The sequence below is a fragment of the Colobus angolensis genome, unplaced genomic scaffold, assembly GCF_000951035.1.
Source record: "Colobus angolensis palliatus isolate OR3802 unplaced genomic scaffold, Cang.pa_1.0 Scaffold130, whole genome shotgun sequence".
Taxonomy (NCBI): Eukaryota; Metazoa; Chordata; class Mammalia; order Primates; family Cercopithecidae; genus Colobus; species Colobus angolensis.
Genome location: NW_012114253.1, coordinates 1,550,111 through 1,566,267, shown reverse-complemented (window position 1 = coordinate 1,566,267; position 16,157 = coordinate 1,550,111). Strand labels below are relative to the sequence as shown.

Here is a 16,157-nt window from a genome sequence, read left to right as displayed (position 1 = left end):
AAAAAAAAAAAAAAAAAAAAAGAACAAAGCAAACTAGAAAAAAGTTTAAATGGCACCAATGTTTTCGAAACCTAGCCTCAGATAATTCAACTAGGTTAAACTTAAGGAATTTCATCATTATGCAACTTATTTTTTAACAAAAAAGACACAAAGAGCCTAAATGCTACTAACTGTAGACTTAAAGCTAATACACAGTGAAATGATCTTACTACTAACAATTGTGTAATACCTGTTTGATGACGCCTCTATTTAATTCTCTTTTCAGTGCTTGTTTAAGGAGATAACCCCTTCTCTCCAGCTCCAGAGAAGGATACTTATGGATGATGTATTTTCGAATAGCAACCACTGATGCACCACTCTTCTGGAAGCATGCCTAGAAAAGATTTATCAAACCATATATATTAAACCAGTTGTTTTTTTATTAGATACAGAGCCTGACATATATTTTCAAAATAAATTATTTTGGTAGTGAACTTGATAATGGATGACAAAAATGGTAGGGAAGAATGAACTTCAGAAGACTTCAGTTCATAATGGCTGCAGAGAAATAACAGAATTACTAAATATTTCTACTACAATTTTAAATTGTTCAAAACAGCCTAAAAGACCATACTGAACATGAACAACATTCTATGTATAATGAAGAACCTCTTTCCATTTTAATTCCATTCTATATTTAGAAGATGGATCTTTGGCATCAAAATGAGAAAAGCAGAACAAACCTATCACTTACAGGATCACAGATCTGGCCCATTTTAAGGCATGAGCTTAAGGAATGAGCATGCCAGGACATTTTCCTGAAGGCTCTGTATGAATGTCAGCAGAGAGAAGAATCAAAGATAATCTAAACAAATGGCATAAAACTGGGTTTACACATGGCAAAGTCCTGAAGGAGAATTTTGGATAATACTGAAGGTGTTCTATTTGAATTTAATGTTTTTTTCAAATGCTTAAAGTTTTGTTTTCCAACTGGTCACTGACTTGAAATCAAATGCTTTAAATTTTGAAGCACACAAGAGTAGCATCTGTCATTTATCTAATGGGCCAGTCCATCAATTTTGTACTGCCATGGTGTCTATCAAATGAATGTAGCACTTATTCATTCTCACTGAATAAGAACTTCATTGAATGTTTTTATACATTTTGACAACAAAGAAAAATAACTCACAAGTAGATGGTCCAGAAAAGATTGTACAACACGAAACAAGCTGTATTAATATGAGTCATGTAATTCAAGTCTATGTCTCCGAACTATTAATGACCTACTGAGGTTTACTCCTGATCTTACAAGAAAACACAAAGCAAATAAAATCAAGCAGAAAAGAACACTAATGCTGAAACAAATAATCTTTTGCTCCACCAATCTGACAGTGAGATGGCAGTAGATACCATATTTCCTGTGTGATACAGAAAATGGTATCCATGGTCTGCAATAATTTGTCATATGGCATGGAATACACATTATCTATATAAAATCAATCAGCTGCATAAATATGCACAATTATATTCAAACCATTCTTTAAGCCAAATTGATATCGTTTTAATTTTTTATTTCACTATTTTCAAGTTTTAGTCCTTTTTCCATCCTCACTATCATGCTGCTCCTTCAAACCCAGGCTGAGTGGTCATCAAGTGAAATCCTTGAAGAAAGGCTATACAAAGAACAGAGATTTCACTACAGTGAGGTGATCTAGACCAGTAAAGTTTTCTTAATGAGGTGAGAGCATAAGAAGTCTTGAAGGAGTAAAGGGACAAGTCTGAAGGCAAACCCGTTTTCCAGTTTATATGTTAGTGCTATCTTCTCGCATTCTAAGAATGACAACCAGGCTGCTCCTTTTTATACACATCCCCCCTTTTCTGGTTAAAATCATCTGTATCCCTGTCTCCCCAATCCTGCCTCAGATCCTAACAACAGGGTCCCTGAAAGATGGGTCTGTTTGAACTCCTCTTATCATCTGATCATATTAACTAAACAAGGCAAAATTAAATGAAAAGACTTATACAATAAAGGCAATGTCAGATTAGAAGATAACCTTTAAAAAAATAGAAAAACCACATCTAACGAAAGTCAATGGATTATAGCAAATCATGAATCTATGTAAAGACGGTAATTTTTTGTAAGCATTTTGGAATGTCTAGGTGATAAAGCAGTGTTTACAACAGGGTTCAAGTGTGAAAGATACCCACTACCAAGATCAGACACTTAGCTTTACAAATGAACCTAGAGATATTTTTTAAACAAAAATTCTCAATATTTTTGTTACTGAGTCACAATTAGATGAATAAGGGCAAGGACTCTGCTAGCCTTAGTGAATTTTATGCCACTAGCAGGGGCGCCCAACAGAGGGAAGGAAGTCCTTAAATGTTTGTTCAATGAATTAACATTTTCAGCCTTCAAATAAAAACTGTACTTAATCGATAAACTGAATTTAAAAATTCTAAAGTTAAAAACATTTGCTATAGCAAATGTATATTTAAAAAAAAAATTAAGTGTTCACCAAACGTGATTATATTAGAAAAACATGAATTCATAATGACTTTCCTCTCTTTAAAACTCTTTTAGGAAGCAGAGCAATAGTTATGTCTAGACAGAAATATGCCATTTTCAAATAAGAAAAAAATGAACATAATAAATCTAGGATGAATTGCTTGAAATAAAAACTTGCCTTAATGGCCTCAGTTAAGATTGCATCCATCTTGGGACGTGGGGAAGAAGCCATCGGTGTTTGTTTCTGGGCCCTGGCTAGCTGGCTGGCAGAAAGGGTAGCCCAGGAAGGAATTGTTTTTTTCACTTTCTTCTCCTTTTCTTTAGACTGATCTTTCTCACTTTAAAACAAAGAATTGTTATTATAGAAAATAAACTCTCTAGAAAGACGTATAAAGTCAGAAGGAGGAAAAGACCAGGGAGGGATAAAAATTAATGCTTTAATTTATTCACAGGCTAAGGTGATATGTACCATAAGCAAAATTTTACAAACAAGTCTTTCTCTAAAAACTGGGTACCATAAATGAATTAAAAAGGTATTTTTCTCTTAGGTGCAGAAGAGAGGAGTCACATAAATTAGCACTGGCTCAGTACATAAGAGAAAAGAGAATTTTCAAATGCATATTAGTTAGCAACTACAACAGATGCAATATGGTATAGTGGAAAAAACTCAAGCTCTTAAGTCAGAAAACCTTTGTCTGCATTTTCACTCAAACATTTACTAGCTAGCTATATGATCTCAGTATATGATGTGAGTCTTTCTCCTCAGCTATGAAACAGTAATATAAAATCAACTACTTCCCAAGGTGTTGCAAGAATTATAAGAGTATGTTTATCAAAGCAATTTTGTAAGATTTAAAGAATTATATAAATTTTATTCTGAGTATGTAATAGTGCTCTGTGCACCTAATAGATGCATTAGAATATTTAACAACAGAGGATAGGCTGGGTGCAGTGGCTCATGCCTGTAATCCCAGCAATTTGGGAGGCTAAGGTTGGAGGACTGCTTGAGGCCAGGAATTCAAGTCCAACCTAGCCAACATAGTGAGATACCATCTCTATTAAACACACACACACACACACACACACACACACACACACGATAGTCGCTATAAATTCCACAGACCTTAGCTATACTTATGAAACTCAGATAAAAGAATACCCTGAATATTACAGCTAGAGGGTAGAGTTATTACTAAGTTATTCTTTCATGGTCATGTGCTGCATAACAATATTTTGGTCAACAGACCACATATATGATGGTCGTCCCATAAGATTATAATGGAACTGAAAACCTCCTATTGCGCTGCCTATAACAGCGCAACAAGTTACTCACTTGTTTGTGGAGACACTGGTGTAAACAAACCTACTGTGCTGCCAGTCATATAAAAATACAGCACACTGGCTCATGCCTGTAATCCCAGCACTTTGGGAGGCCAAGGTGGGCAGATCACAAGGTCAAGAGATCGAGACCATTCTGGCCAACATGGTGAAACCTCTGTCTCTCCTAAAAATACTAAAATTAGCTGGGTATGGTGGCACATGCCTGTGGTCCCAGCCACTCGGGAGGTTGAGGCAGGAGAATCGTGTGAACCTGGGAGGTGGAGGTTGCAATGAGCCGAGATTGCGCCACTGCACTCTAGCCTGGGTGACAGAGCGAGACTCTGTCTCCCCCCCAGAAAAAAAAGCACATTACAATTATACATAATACTTGATAATAAACAGCTATGTTACTAGTTTATGTGTTTAGTATACTATACTTTTTATCATTAGAGTATATATGCTTTCTACCTTAAAAAAAAAGTTAACTGTAAAACAGCCTCAAGCAGGTCCTTCAGAAGGTATTCCAAAAGACAGCATTGTTATCATAGGAAATGACAGCTCCACGTGTGTTGCTGCCCCTGAAAGCCTTTCAGTGGAAGATCTGGAGGTGGAAGACAGGGATATTGATGACCCTGACCCTGTGCAGGCCTAGGTTAAGGGGTGTGTGTGTGTCTTAGTTTTGTTTTTTTTTATAGATATGAGGTCTCCCAATGTTGCCCAAGCTAGACTCAAATTTCAGGACTCAAGCAATGCCCCCACCTCAGCTTCCTAAGTAGCTAAGGTAGCTAAGGCTACAGGTGTACACCACTGCGTCTGGCTTTTGTCTTTGTTTTTAGTAAAGTTTTAAAAAATAAAAACTTTTAAAAATAGAAAAAAGCTTATAAATTTAGTGTAGCCTAAGCATACAGTGTTTACAGAGTCTACAGTTGCACACAGTAATGTCCTAGGCCTTTGCATTCACTTACACTCACTCACCCAAACAACTTCCAATCTTTTAAGGTCAATTCATGGCAGGTGTCCTACAAAGGTATACCATTTTTTTATCTTTTATATCATATTTTTACTGTACCTTTTCTATGTTTAAATACACAAATACTTACCACTGTGTTATAACTGCCTACAGTATTTAGTACAGTAGCATGCTGTACAGGTTTGCAGCCTAGGAGCAACAGACTATCCCATAAAGCCTAGTTACATAGTAGGCTGTACCTTGTAGGTTTGTGTAAGTACGCTTTATGATGTTGGCACGATGATGAAATCGCCTAAAGATGCATGTCTCAGAATGCATACTCATTGTTAAGCAATGCATGACTCTATTTAAAAGTAATTTCTAACTGACCAATTATGAAAAGAGTAGAATGAATACTACCAGCTCTCCTGCAAAAAAAAAAAAAATTAAAAATTAAAAAGTAACTGCCATCACCTTATATAGACACATATCAACAGCAAATTTTACTTTCAGATTCTCAAAGTCAATTCTCCAACTGAATACTTCTTCAAACATATATAGACTTTTAGGTCACACTACCAATGGCTTGATACAGACTAATGCCTTCTAACATAAGCACACAAAAGCAACCCACTCCTGGCACAGAGGTAGGAATAAAATAGTGAAGTGTCTAAGTGTCTTCTAGGTCAGATTTTTATAATTATGTTTCATTTCTTATTGAAGTCTTGCCAATGCTTAAAATATCAGATACTCCCACAATAAATTACAAGCTCAAAAACATATTCCAAAGTCAATGACAAAGACTTTTGGATCATTCAAACCATTGTGTTCTGCTAACTACAGCATACTCTAACAGGTCATACAACTATATAATAAACCTATTTCAAACGGTAATTCTAAAAATTAAATCCAAATAGCAAATACCTAGCATAAGCCAATGTTATAACACTTTAAAACAATCTGATCTAAAGTCCTTTTACACATTCTTCAAATACAAATAGCAAGAAGACATAACTCCTTACTCCTTTTTGGTTTCCTCAGAAGACTTATTTTCTTCTTTCTCTTCATTCTCAGGTTCCCCCTTTGGCTGCTCTGCCTCACTCGAAGTAGCAGGTGGAGTTTCATTCTCTTGTTCTTCTACAGTGGAGACAGATTCCTCTGAACTTATGTCTGGTTCTAAAAAATCAGGTGAGCAGAATTGCGTAAGCAGATGTATTCCAATCTGAGTCAATAAAAGGGTAAAAGTTTATCTTATTAAACAGACCAGCCGAAGTCTCCAATTAACAAATGAATTCTAGAATGAAAACAAATGACCACTAATGTAGTTTTCCCACATTCTTTATGTCACTCAAGTTGCCTGGTCAGGTGGTTATCTATTATTAGAAAAATAGATAGACCAGGAAATTACATAGAAAGGAAAACTCATTTCATCCCAAATCATTTAATTATTCTACTTTGCAATATTCATGAAACTTATAATTAAGAAATTAGCCATTTTATAATTCAACAGTCAAACCTCAGAGAGTAAGTAATAAAAAACTCAAGTATTCTTCAAGAGGATGACTGAAGCAACAGTAGAAATATGAGAGAGGAACATGGAGGTCTGCTGTTATTTGTGCCTTTCCTTCACAGCATGTCTCTGAGCAGCTACTATAAAACACAGAACCCCAGGCACTGGTTATGCAGGGACTTCAGAGAACTCCAAAAACAACAAAAAACAAACAAAAAAAAATGACACACACACACACACAAGGAAAAGGATTCCAGGGAGGCCAAGGTGGGCGGATCACAAGGTCAGGAGATTGAGACCACGGTGAAACCCCATCTCTACTAAAAATACAAAAAATTAGCTGGGCGCTGTGGCGGATGCCTGTAGTCCCAGCTACTCGGGAGGCTGAGGCAAGAGAATGGCATGAACCCGGGAGGCGGAGCTTGCAGTGAGCCAAGATCGCGCCACTGCACTCCAGCCTGGGTGACAGAGCAAGACTCCGTCTCAAAAAAAAAAAAAAGAGGACTCCAGTGGCAAGCATATACTTCAAACCAAAGTATATGCTTGAAGAATTTGATCATTTAAATTATGTGAACTACTTATTGCAATAATGACAAGGACTTCTTTGTGGCCTTCACATAAAGAGAATTTTAAAATGCCACTTCTTTCTTAAAACCAAATCGCATAAGTACAATTCTAACACTTATACTAAGCGAGTGATTTCCATCTTCCTTTGGCCTTCTCTGCTTCTAAAATTGTTTTCCATATGCTTAGGATCACAAAGTATCATGGATAGAACTTCACTATAACAATGGTATCTGGGGATAAAGACAGTAACTGCATTTAGGTTTTTCAAAATAAAATGTATTTTTCATCATGATATATCTTTTACTGCCCCTCACGCCAACAACTTGACCTAAATGGCTGCATGGGCAAGAATTTACTATTAGTTAGTCATGTTTATTTATACTTTGTCTTATTCTAAAAAAGATGAAAAGCTAAGAATCATTCACGGGTTTTACTGTAATAAGACTTATAAATTTAATTTTACATTATTTTCTCTTCTCAAGAGTAACTGCTCAAGAGTTATGGCTTAATAAAGTTCAGTCACTCAACCGATATTGAATATGTAGTTTGTATAAGACTGTTTCCAACTCACTGAACTGTCTGTTTCTGGGTAAAATGTAGAGTTTATAAAATTTAAAATGAGTGAAGTCTAATTTCTATGTACAAAATACTATGTACAAAATGGGATAGAGAGAAGATTAAACAAACATACAACTTGTGAAGTGACACTGTGTCTTCATAAACTCTTGGTTGACTTTTCTAATACTTTACATCTGAACCCTCTGGCACGTATTCTGAAAACTGATGTCATTAGTGATTTAGTGGCTTCAGCTGCCTGTTAAACATGGATTAAGATGGACCACCAAGTGGCTTATCCCAGTGCTGGACAAGATAACCTATCTTCACCTTACCAGCACTCATTTACTTTTTCAAATATTCGGATTCTCATGTTTCTTAACTGCCTTAGGCTAGGGTGCCCAAATTGCTTATAGCATTCATCAAAGGATTCAGAGAAAAAAATCCAGGCTTAGTCAGAGAAAAAGAGTATATTGACTCATTATTGATGTCTGTCCTGATGCACCACAGGATACAGGAAACAAGGATGCACGTATTTTCTATTCTTTTTTTTTTTTTTTGGAGACAGTTTCCCCCGTTGCCCAGGCTGGAATACAATGGCGTGATCTCAGCTCACTGCAATCTCTGCCTCCTGGGCTTAAGCAATTCTTGTGCCTCAGCCTCCTGAGTAGCAGAGGTTACAGGCATGCACCACCATGCCCAGATAATGTTTGTAATTTTAGTAGAGACGGGGTTTCACCATGATGGCCAGGCTGGTCTCGAACTCCTGACCTCAGGTGATCTACCCACCTTGGCCTCCCCAAAGTGCTGGGATTACAGGCGTGAGCCACTGTGCCCGGCCCTCTATTCCTAATACATGCTAGTCAGCAAATAATTGATTCTAACAGCCACAACAGAGGCAGCACAGTGTGCTCATCCCTGAAAAACTTGAGATAAAAGGCAAGAGAGAAAAGAAAAAAGGGAAAAGGAAAAAAAACCAAAAAGATCATGAGAAGAAAAATAAAGACGGGAAAAGGAGAAGAGATGGTTACAGATGCCATAAAGGAGCACCAGTACTCCATATTGATGGGTCTATGTTTCTTTCCATTTGTTATGCTCCCACCACTGAATGGCCAATCTTTTCTCTAGAGATACCTGTTACAGATCAACAGATCACCATTTGCTTCTCTTAAGGCCTCCAGATGATTTCTGGATGAACTTTCCACATCTACCCTAAAGGCCCACGTTTTCCATTCTCCCACACTGCATTCATCCCCATGACACTTTATGTCCAGAATGCTACTCTTTGGCCATTCCTGTCATCCCCAACCATTTTTCTGTTTTTAATTCCAACATATCATTTTCACCTTCCAAAAATCTTTACAGAGAAGATGAAATCTTACTTTGCCCTCATGGTCTGACAATGACTTACCAATAGCTACTGATTCTCTCTCTAAATGTTTCCCCAAAACACTTAGCCACAAAAAAAAGAATTATTAAGTTCAAAGGAATTTATGGGACACTTCAAATTGCAGTATAACTTTTGATGTTTTAGGTTGTGTCACCATTTTACTTTACCTGGTTTTTCTTCCTCCCCTTCAGCAAGCTTGCTTTTGGGAGGAGTTTCCCGGGTAGAATTCACAGTTCGACGAATCGGCATGGTGCTATCTTCTACCTTCTAAGAAAAGAGATGGCCATAATCAAACAAGCATTAAAACATTCTGTTTTATCTCTTTCTCAAAGGACCTAACTGGGTGTCAGAAGATGTAGGAGAATTCTTCAAGTCGACTCCAGGATCTGATGCAAATTACTTTTAACAAGTTTTTTGAAGTGAAATATGATTTTTAAGATACACTTTTTAAAGTATGTTATTTTAGCTTGAATTTCAAATGGAAACACATAATTATAGTTGATTTGCTATAAATTTAGAAGGTTGGAGCTTTTCTCAGGAATTTGAGGGGAAAGGGAAGATGAAAAGAATCTGATTTTGTTTCAAATTCACAACCTAGACTCCCCAAAGTAAGGGAAGGAGCATGTACCAAGAAGGAGGACCCAGCAGGGCCTGAAGTCAGGGATTGATCCAAGAGTGAGCTTCAAGAATGTGTCAGCCCCTACCTCACCTAACTTGTCCGCGTGGATCAGCTGAGCTCCTACTATAAGTGGGAGTGCCTTAGGATGGACGAGTTCACCTTGAGACGTATCAGTCGCCATTTTAAATAATTTCTAGGCCCGAGTACAGGTTACACTCTGAAGCCTCTGCTGTTAACCACAAGGATTTTTCCTAATGGTTTCAGTGTGGTGAAGAATCAACCTAAAGCACAGAAAAGACCTGGTGTGAAGATTAACAGAAACAAAACTAAACTAAAACTTCTAAATTTAATACACATCCAAAGGGAAAAAATATAACTATAAAATGTATAGTTAAGTGACAGATGATTTGGTTACTCAGAAAGATAAAACTACTAAAATATAGACTACATAAAGCAGCAACTAAGACGAATGCATAAGCCACAGCAGCTGTTGCACCTTCCGCATGAACAAAGACAAGGGCAAGGCAGCTCGTAAGGAACCTAGCCCCATCCCCTCCTGCCACCATCAGGAACTGAGGAGGACAGAATAGAGAGACTGAGGAGCAGTCAGTCAAATGTTAGTCAAAGATCAGTTTACAAAGAGAAGGCTTTTGTTGTCACTGTTCTCGAAAGGGTAGGAAAATTAACTGTAATTTTAAACTCTATCTCTATTAGAAAAGTACTTTTTTTTTCTCTATTAAGGGAAAACACAAGGGCAAAAATACTGCTGAATAACCCGACATTCTAATAACTTCCAGACCCATAGAAGCAAATTTAGACCATCACCTAGGAGAATAAACGTATGCTTCTAAGACTGTCATATTTTTAATGTAAGGAAAACTAGTACAGAAGAATATAATTAAATATTCAAAGATCAAAAACCCATGCAGTCACCCAAGTTTACCTGATCACTAACAACCCCTCTTCCCCAAAAATCTCATCTAAGACTCAATGACATTTTATACAAGAATTCCTCTATTAAAAAAAGACCACTTAAGTGTTTAGATCTCTGTGCTAATGAACTATTAACAATGAGTGGGGGAATGACAGTCATTCAACTTCTACGTTAAGCTCTAACCTTGTCTAAGAATTTAAGAGCTTTCAACTTGGCAAGTAACAGTCCCAACCTACAGTAACTAGGATAAATCCAGAAAACTGAAACACAGAGGATGCATTCACATTTATAGGGAAAATATCTTTATGGGAACACCAAGAGCAATACCAGACTTGTCAACTGTCAGTCAGCTGCAAGCAAATCTTTCAGTCAGCTGAAAGAATTCAGTGCAGTGTAACACACTCATACGTAGTGAACTAGAATATCCATTAATATAAACTTTTTTTTTTTCTTTTTTTGAGACGGAGTCTTGCTCTGTTGCCCAGGCTGGTGTGCAGTGGCACAATCTTGGCTCACTGCAACCACTGCCTCCTTGGTTCAAGAGATTCTCCCGCCTCACCTTCCTGAGTAGCTGGGATTACAGGCATGCGCCACCATGCCCAGCTAATTTTGTGTTTTTAGTAGAGATGGGGTTTCACCATGTTGATCAGGCTGGTCTCAAACTCCTGACCTCAGATGATCTGCCTACCTCAGCCTCCCAAAGTGCTGGGATTGCAAGAGTGAGTCACCACGCCCGGCCTATTTTTCTTAATCATAAAAAGCCTTACGCAAATCTGCTGGTATTTTTACATGCAAACATGATATGGAAATAAAACAGTATCACAATCAGATTATCCTTAGTAAAGTTATATTGCTAATGAATTCATCTTTCTTAATCCACGATAACACTAGCTAGGCTGAAAATGCTACAGTGAAGTCAACAACCTTCAGCAGCATCCGTTCATAGGAATCTTTTAAAAAAATATTTTCCCATTTGGCACAGTAGCTCATGCCTGCAACTCCAGCACTTTAGGAGGCAGAGGTGGGAGGATCCCTTGAGGCTAGAAATTCAAAACTAGCCTGGGCAACATTAGACTTCGTCTTTACCAAAAGTAAACAAATTAAAATTTAAAAACAGGCCAGGTGTGGTGGCTCACACCTGTAACCCCAGCACTTTGGGAGGCTAAGGTAGGAGGATCACTAGAGCCCAGGAGTTCAAGACCAGCCTGGGCAATACAGACCTTGCCTCTAAAAAATAAATTACAAATGGGAATGGTGTCATGTGCCTACAGTCCCAGCTACTTGGGAAGCTGAGATTGGGAGGACTGCTTGAGCCCAGAAGGTTTAGGATGCAGTGACCTGAGATCGAGCCACTGCATTCCAAGCCTAGCTGACAGAGCAGAGCCTGCCTCAAAAATAATAATAATTATTATTATTATTAAAAAAAAACACGGCCGGGCGCGGTGGCTCAAGCCTGTAATCCCAGCACTTTGGGAGGCCGAGATGGGTGGATCACGAGGTCAGGAGATCGAGACCATCCTGGCTAACACCGTGAAACCCCGTCTCTACTAAAAAAAATACAAAAAATTAGCCGGGCGAGGTGGCGGGCGCCTGTAGTCCCAGCTACTCGGGAGGCTGAGGCGAGAGAATGGCGTAAACCCGGGAGGCGGAGCTTGCAGTGAGCTGAGATCTGGCCACTGCACTCCAGCCTGGGCGACAGAGCAAGACTCCATCTCAAAAAAAAAAAAAAAAAAAAAAAAAAAAAAAAAAAAAAAAAAAAAAAAAAAAGGGCCAGGCATGGTGGCTTACACCTGTAATCCCAGCACTTTGGGAGGCCGAGGCTGATGGATCACAAGGTCAGGAGTTCAAGACCAGCCTGGCCAGTATGGTGAAACCCCGTCTCTACTAAAAATACAAAAATTAGCCAGGTGTGGTGGTGTGCGCCTGTAGTCCCAGCTACTCAGGAGGCTGAGGCAGAAGAATCACTTGAACCTGGGAGGCGGAGGTTCAAGTATGTACTCAAGTTCAAGAATGTAATACTTAATACTATATTCATTATGTCTGAAGAACACTTAAAACCCAGTTATTTGGGATAAATATTAAGAGACGTTAGGGCCGGGAACAGCGGCTCATGCCTGTAATCCCAGCACTTTGGTAGGCTGAGACAGGGGTCACCTGAGGTCAGGAGTTCGAAATCAGCCTGGCCAACATGGTGAAACCCCATCTCTACTAAAAATACAAAAGTTAGCCAGTCGCAGTGGCGCACGCCTGTACTCCCAGCTACTCCGGAGGCTGAGGGAGGAGAATCACTTGAACCTGGAGGAGGTTGCAGTGAGCTGAGATCATGCCACTGCACTCCAGACTGGGTGACAGAGCAACACTCCATCTCAAAAAACAAAAACAAAATAGAAATGTTAGCCTCATCTCCGCATTTCCTTAGTAAAAGTAAAAGTTGTAGAACTTTGAAGCTTCAATCTGTAGTACTTTCTTCAGAATATTGGGTTAGTCCCAGCTACTACGCGAGGCTGAGGCAGAAGAATCACTTGAACTGGGGAGGCGGAAGTTGCAGTGAGCTGAGATTATGCCACTGCACTCCAGCCTGGGTGACAGAGTGAGACTCCGTCTAAAAAAAGAAAAAAAAAAAAAAATGTTAGCCTCAGCTCTGCATTTCCTTAATAAAAGTCAAAGTCATATAACTTCAAAGCTTCAACCTGTAGTACTTGCTTTAGAATAGTTGGGTTAATTGGCTATTTAATAAAATCACTGTTCACTACAGAGCTAAGTATATGCAAGGTTAATTTACACCGCTAACATCACTGTACCTATGTTTTTTGTTTGTTTGTTTTGAGACAGGGTCTCACTCTGATGTCCAGGTTGCAGTATCACAGCTCACTGCAGCCTCAACCTCCCAGGCTCAAGCAATTCTCCCAGCTTAGTCTCGCTAGTAGCTGGGACTACAGGCATGCATCGCCATGCCTAGATAATTTTTCTTTTTTGTAAGGACAGGGTTTTGCCATGTTGCCCAGGCTGATCACAAACTCCTGGGCTCAAGCGATCCCCCTGCCTCGGCCTCTCAACATGTTGAGGTTACAGGTGTAAGCCACCGCATTTGACCCAGTGTACCTATTAACTAAACTTTTTTACTATTGCACTTCTGAATGATCAGATTTTTAGGCTGCCACACTTGTTCCTGGCAGGAATCTGATCTGATTCACTTGCTGCATACCTGATGCCTAAGAACATACCAGGTACAGAATAGATGCTCAATTAATATTTGTTAAACTAAAGGATGAACAAATGAAACTTATTTGTGTTTTTTTTTTTTTTTTTTTGAGACGGAATCTCACTCTGTTGCCCAGGCTGGAGTGCAGTGGCGCGATCTTGGCTCACTGCAAACCCCACCTCCCGGTTCACGCCATTCTCCTGCCTCAGCCTCCTGAGTAGCTGGGAGTACAGGGGTCCGGGTCCGCCACCACGCCCGGCTAATTTTAGTAGAGACAGGGTTTCACCGTGTTAGCCAGCATGGTCTCGATCTCCTGGCCTCGCGATCCGCCCGCCTCGGCCTCCCAAAGTGCTGGGATTACAGGCGTGAGCCACCGCGTCCGACCTATTCATGTTTTTCATCTTGGTTCTTATGTGTGCCAAAAACAGTCTGAGTTTACCTGTGGTTTACATGGTCCTCTTATGAGCATCAGTTTGTTTAGTGTTTGAACAACTACAAAGATTTGTTTTTTGTCAAGGGAAATATTTAAATTAAATCGGTTGAGACAGGGTCTCAGGCTGGAGTGCAGTGGCATGACCAGGGATCGACTGTAGCCTCGACCTCCTGGGCTCAAGCGATCTCCTCCCACCTCAGCCACCTGAGTAGCTGGGACTACAGGTATGCGCCACGACAACCCGACAGTTTTCCTATTTTCTGTAGAGACAGGGTCTCCCTCTGTTGCCCAAGCTGGTCTCTAACTCCTGGACTCAAGAGATCCTCCTCTTTGGCCTCCCAAAGTGTTAGGATTACAGGTGTGAGCCACCATGCCCGGCTTGAAATTATTTGAATGCAAGCAATAAAAAAAAGGATTGTAGAAATAAAAAGCCCAAGTTTCAGTTTTAATTTATTTCCTCTACATTAAGAGAAAGCGGCAGAAAAACGAGGAGTTTAACAACGTATTTCAGTTTACTGACACCCTTGATAATATGCATTTTAGAGAAAGTACTATAATTTCACATTTTACCATAAAACATATGTAATACATGTTATTAGTGATGCCCTGAACACCTCACATTGTTCCCAATCTAAAGTCATTCGTTATACTCAGATCTAACGAGTCATGTCACAAAAAGAATACCTGTAATTTGATTGCTGAAAAACCATTTGTTTTTCATTTTCAAATTTAAATTATGTAAGCAAGCATATACTCGGTGTCTGTCTCGGGCATAGATGCTAAGCACACTACAGTGTCTTATCTCAACAAAATCACAATCTAACTCGGTAAAGAGTTAAAACTTTCATCTGGATATGGAGAGTTCAGCATATTTTCTCCACTAACTTCCAGCCCTATCATCTTCCAAGTAAGCTTAAAAACAAAGCCAAAACCAACCAACCAACCCAGAAAACTTCAAAATGTTACTTCTATTTTGAAACAAATCACACTAAACTTTTGAGAAGAGCAATGAAAAATTTAAAAGCTAGTAAGTTTTTTGCCTATGCCAGGTTAAACAAAATTAAAGCATCTTTCAAAAATAACTAGTCACGTCTAATTTCACTCTAAGACAAGACAGTGTGCTCAAAAAGCCCCAGGCGATTTTTAGACGTTATTTCGAATTGGATTCTCACTTTCGATGCAATGCAAAGTCAGGAAGCGCAATAACACAGAGAACGTGCAAGCGGAGGCGGCAGCACAGTTCACCCGGTTCGGTCTCCGTACGGGAGAGAATTCTTTCTCAAACAGGTTAAGTGGCTGTCCCCGATCACAGCTGTCAATTCAGTACCAACCCTCAGATCCGGGGCTCTCACCTCACCACTCCTGCCTCCATCTCTTACAAACGCTCAGATGGGCGACTGTAACTTTCTGACGACCTACCGAGGCACTGCTCTCATTCAAACCCCACCGCCCAAGGTGGCCAGTAACCAGTTCTATGTTTCCCACCGGGGGAGCGAGACTCAAGGCCGCCGTCGCGGAGCAGCAAAGCGACAGCCAACAGCCCCGCCCGCAGAGGGCCGCGGGAAGGACGGCAAGAGCAGCGGAGACAAAGCGGCGAGGCGAGGCAGCTACAGGCCACAGCGGCGAACGCGCACGGCGGGGGAGAGCGCGGGCCGCCAGCGAGGCGGAGAAAGCTCGGACCGCGGACACCGACGGATGAGGCTGGGGCTCGGCGCGGTGACAGTTCGGGGCTCACGCTCAGCAGGGACACCGCGGCGCCTGCCCCGGCGACGGAAGCAGCGGCGGAACGCGAGCCTCAGCGCTCCGCACACTCACCACTGGGAGCTCCGTAATGGCGGCGGCGGGGGCGGAGAAGCCGGGGGGCGGGCCCGCCGCAGCCAGTCACCGCCGCCGGCATCTTTCGAACCGGCTCCGAAAACCGCTGAGAGAGTGGGGTGAGGGGAGGGCTCGGGCGGGCGCCGGACCGCGGCGGGCCTCGGAGCATGCGCAGCCCTCAGCCAATCGGGGCAGGCGGAGGACGCCGACGCAGGCGCGCTGGGACGCAGGGTCGCACGGCCAGGGAAGAGCTCCCCCTCCTCCCCCAAGTCCAAACAAAACAAGGGCGGGAGCGCGCGCGCCGGAGGGCCCCTAAGGAGGAGTCCGCCAGAAGGGCAGGGGGCTCGGTCGCAGGGGAGGGGAAGGGAGGGGGGC

The 16,157-nt window shown here is 40.8% G+C and overlaps 1 protein-coding gene across 1 annotated transcript in view; it reads right to left on the bottom strand.

Moving 5' to 3' along the window:
• HP1BP3 (heterochromatin protein 1, binding protein 3) overlaps positions 1–16,115 on the bottom strand; it is a 49,044-nt gene extending 32,929 nt beyond the window's left edge. The window contains exons 1-6 of the mRNA XM_011934066.1: positions 15,783–16,115; positions 9,484–9,679; positions 8,947–9,046; positions 5,780–5,933; positions 2,667–2,826; positions 230–373 (exon numbers count right to left, since the gene is read on the bottom strand). Coding sequence (XP_011789456.1) covers positions 230–373; positions 2,667–2,826; positions 5,780–5,933; positions 8,947–9,046; positions 9,484–9,579 — 654 coding nt within the window. The 5' untranslated portion in view covers positions 9,580–9,679; positions 15,783–16,115. The remainder of the gene's footprint in view (positions 1–229; positions 374–2,666; positions 2,827–5,779; positions 5,934–8,946; positions 9,047–9,483; positions 9,680–15,782) is intronic.
• Positions 16,116–16,157: the final 42 nt, after the last annotated feature.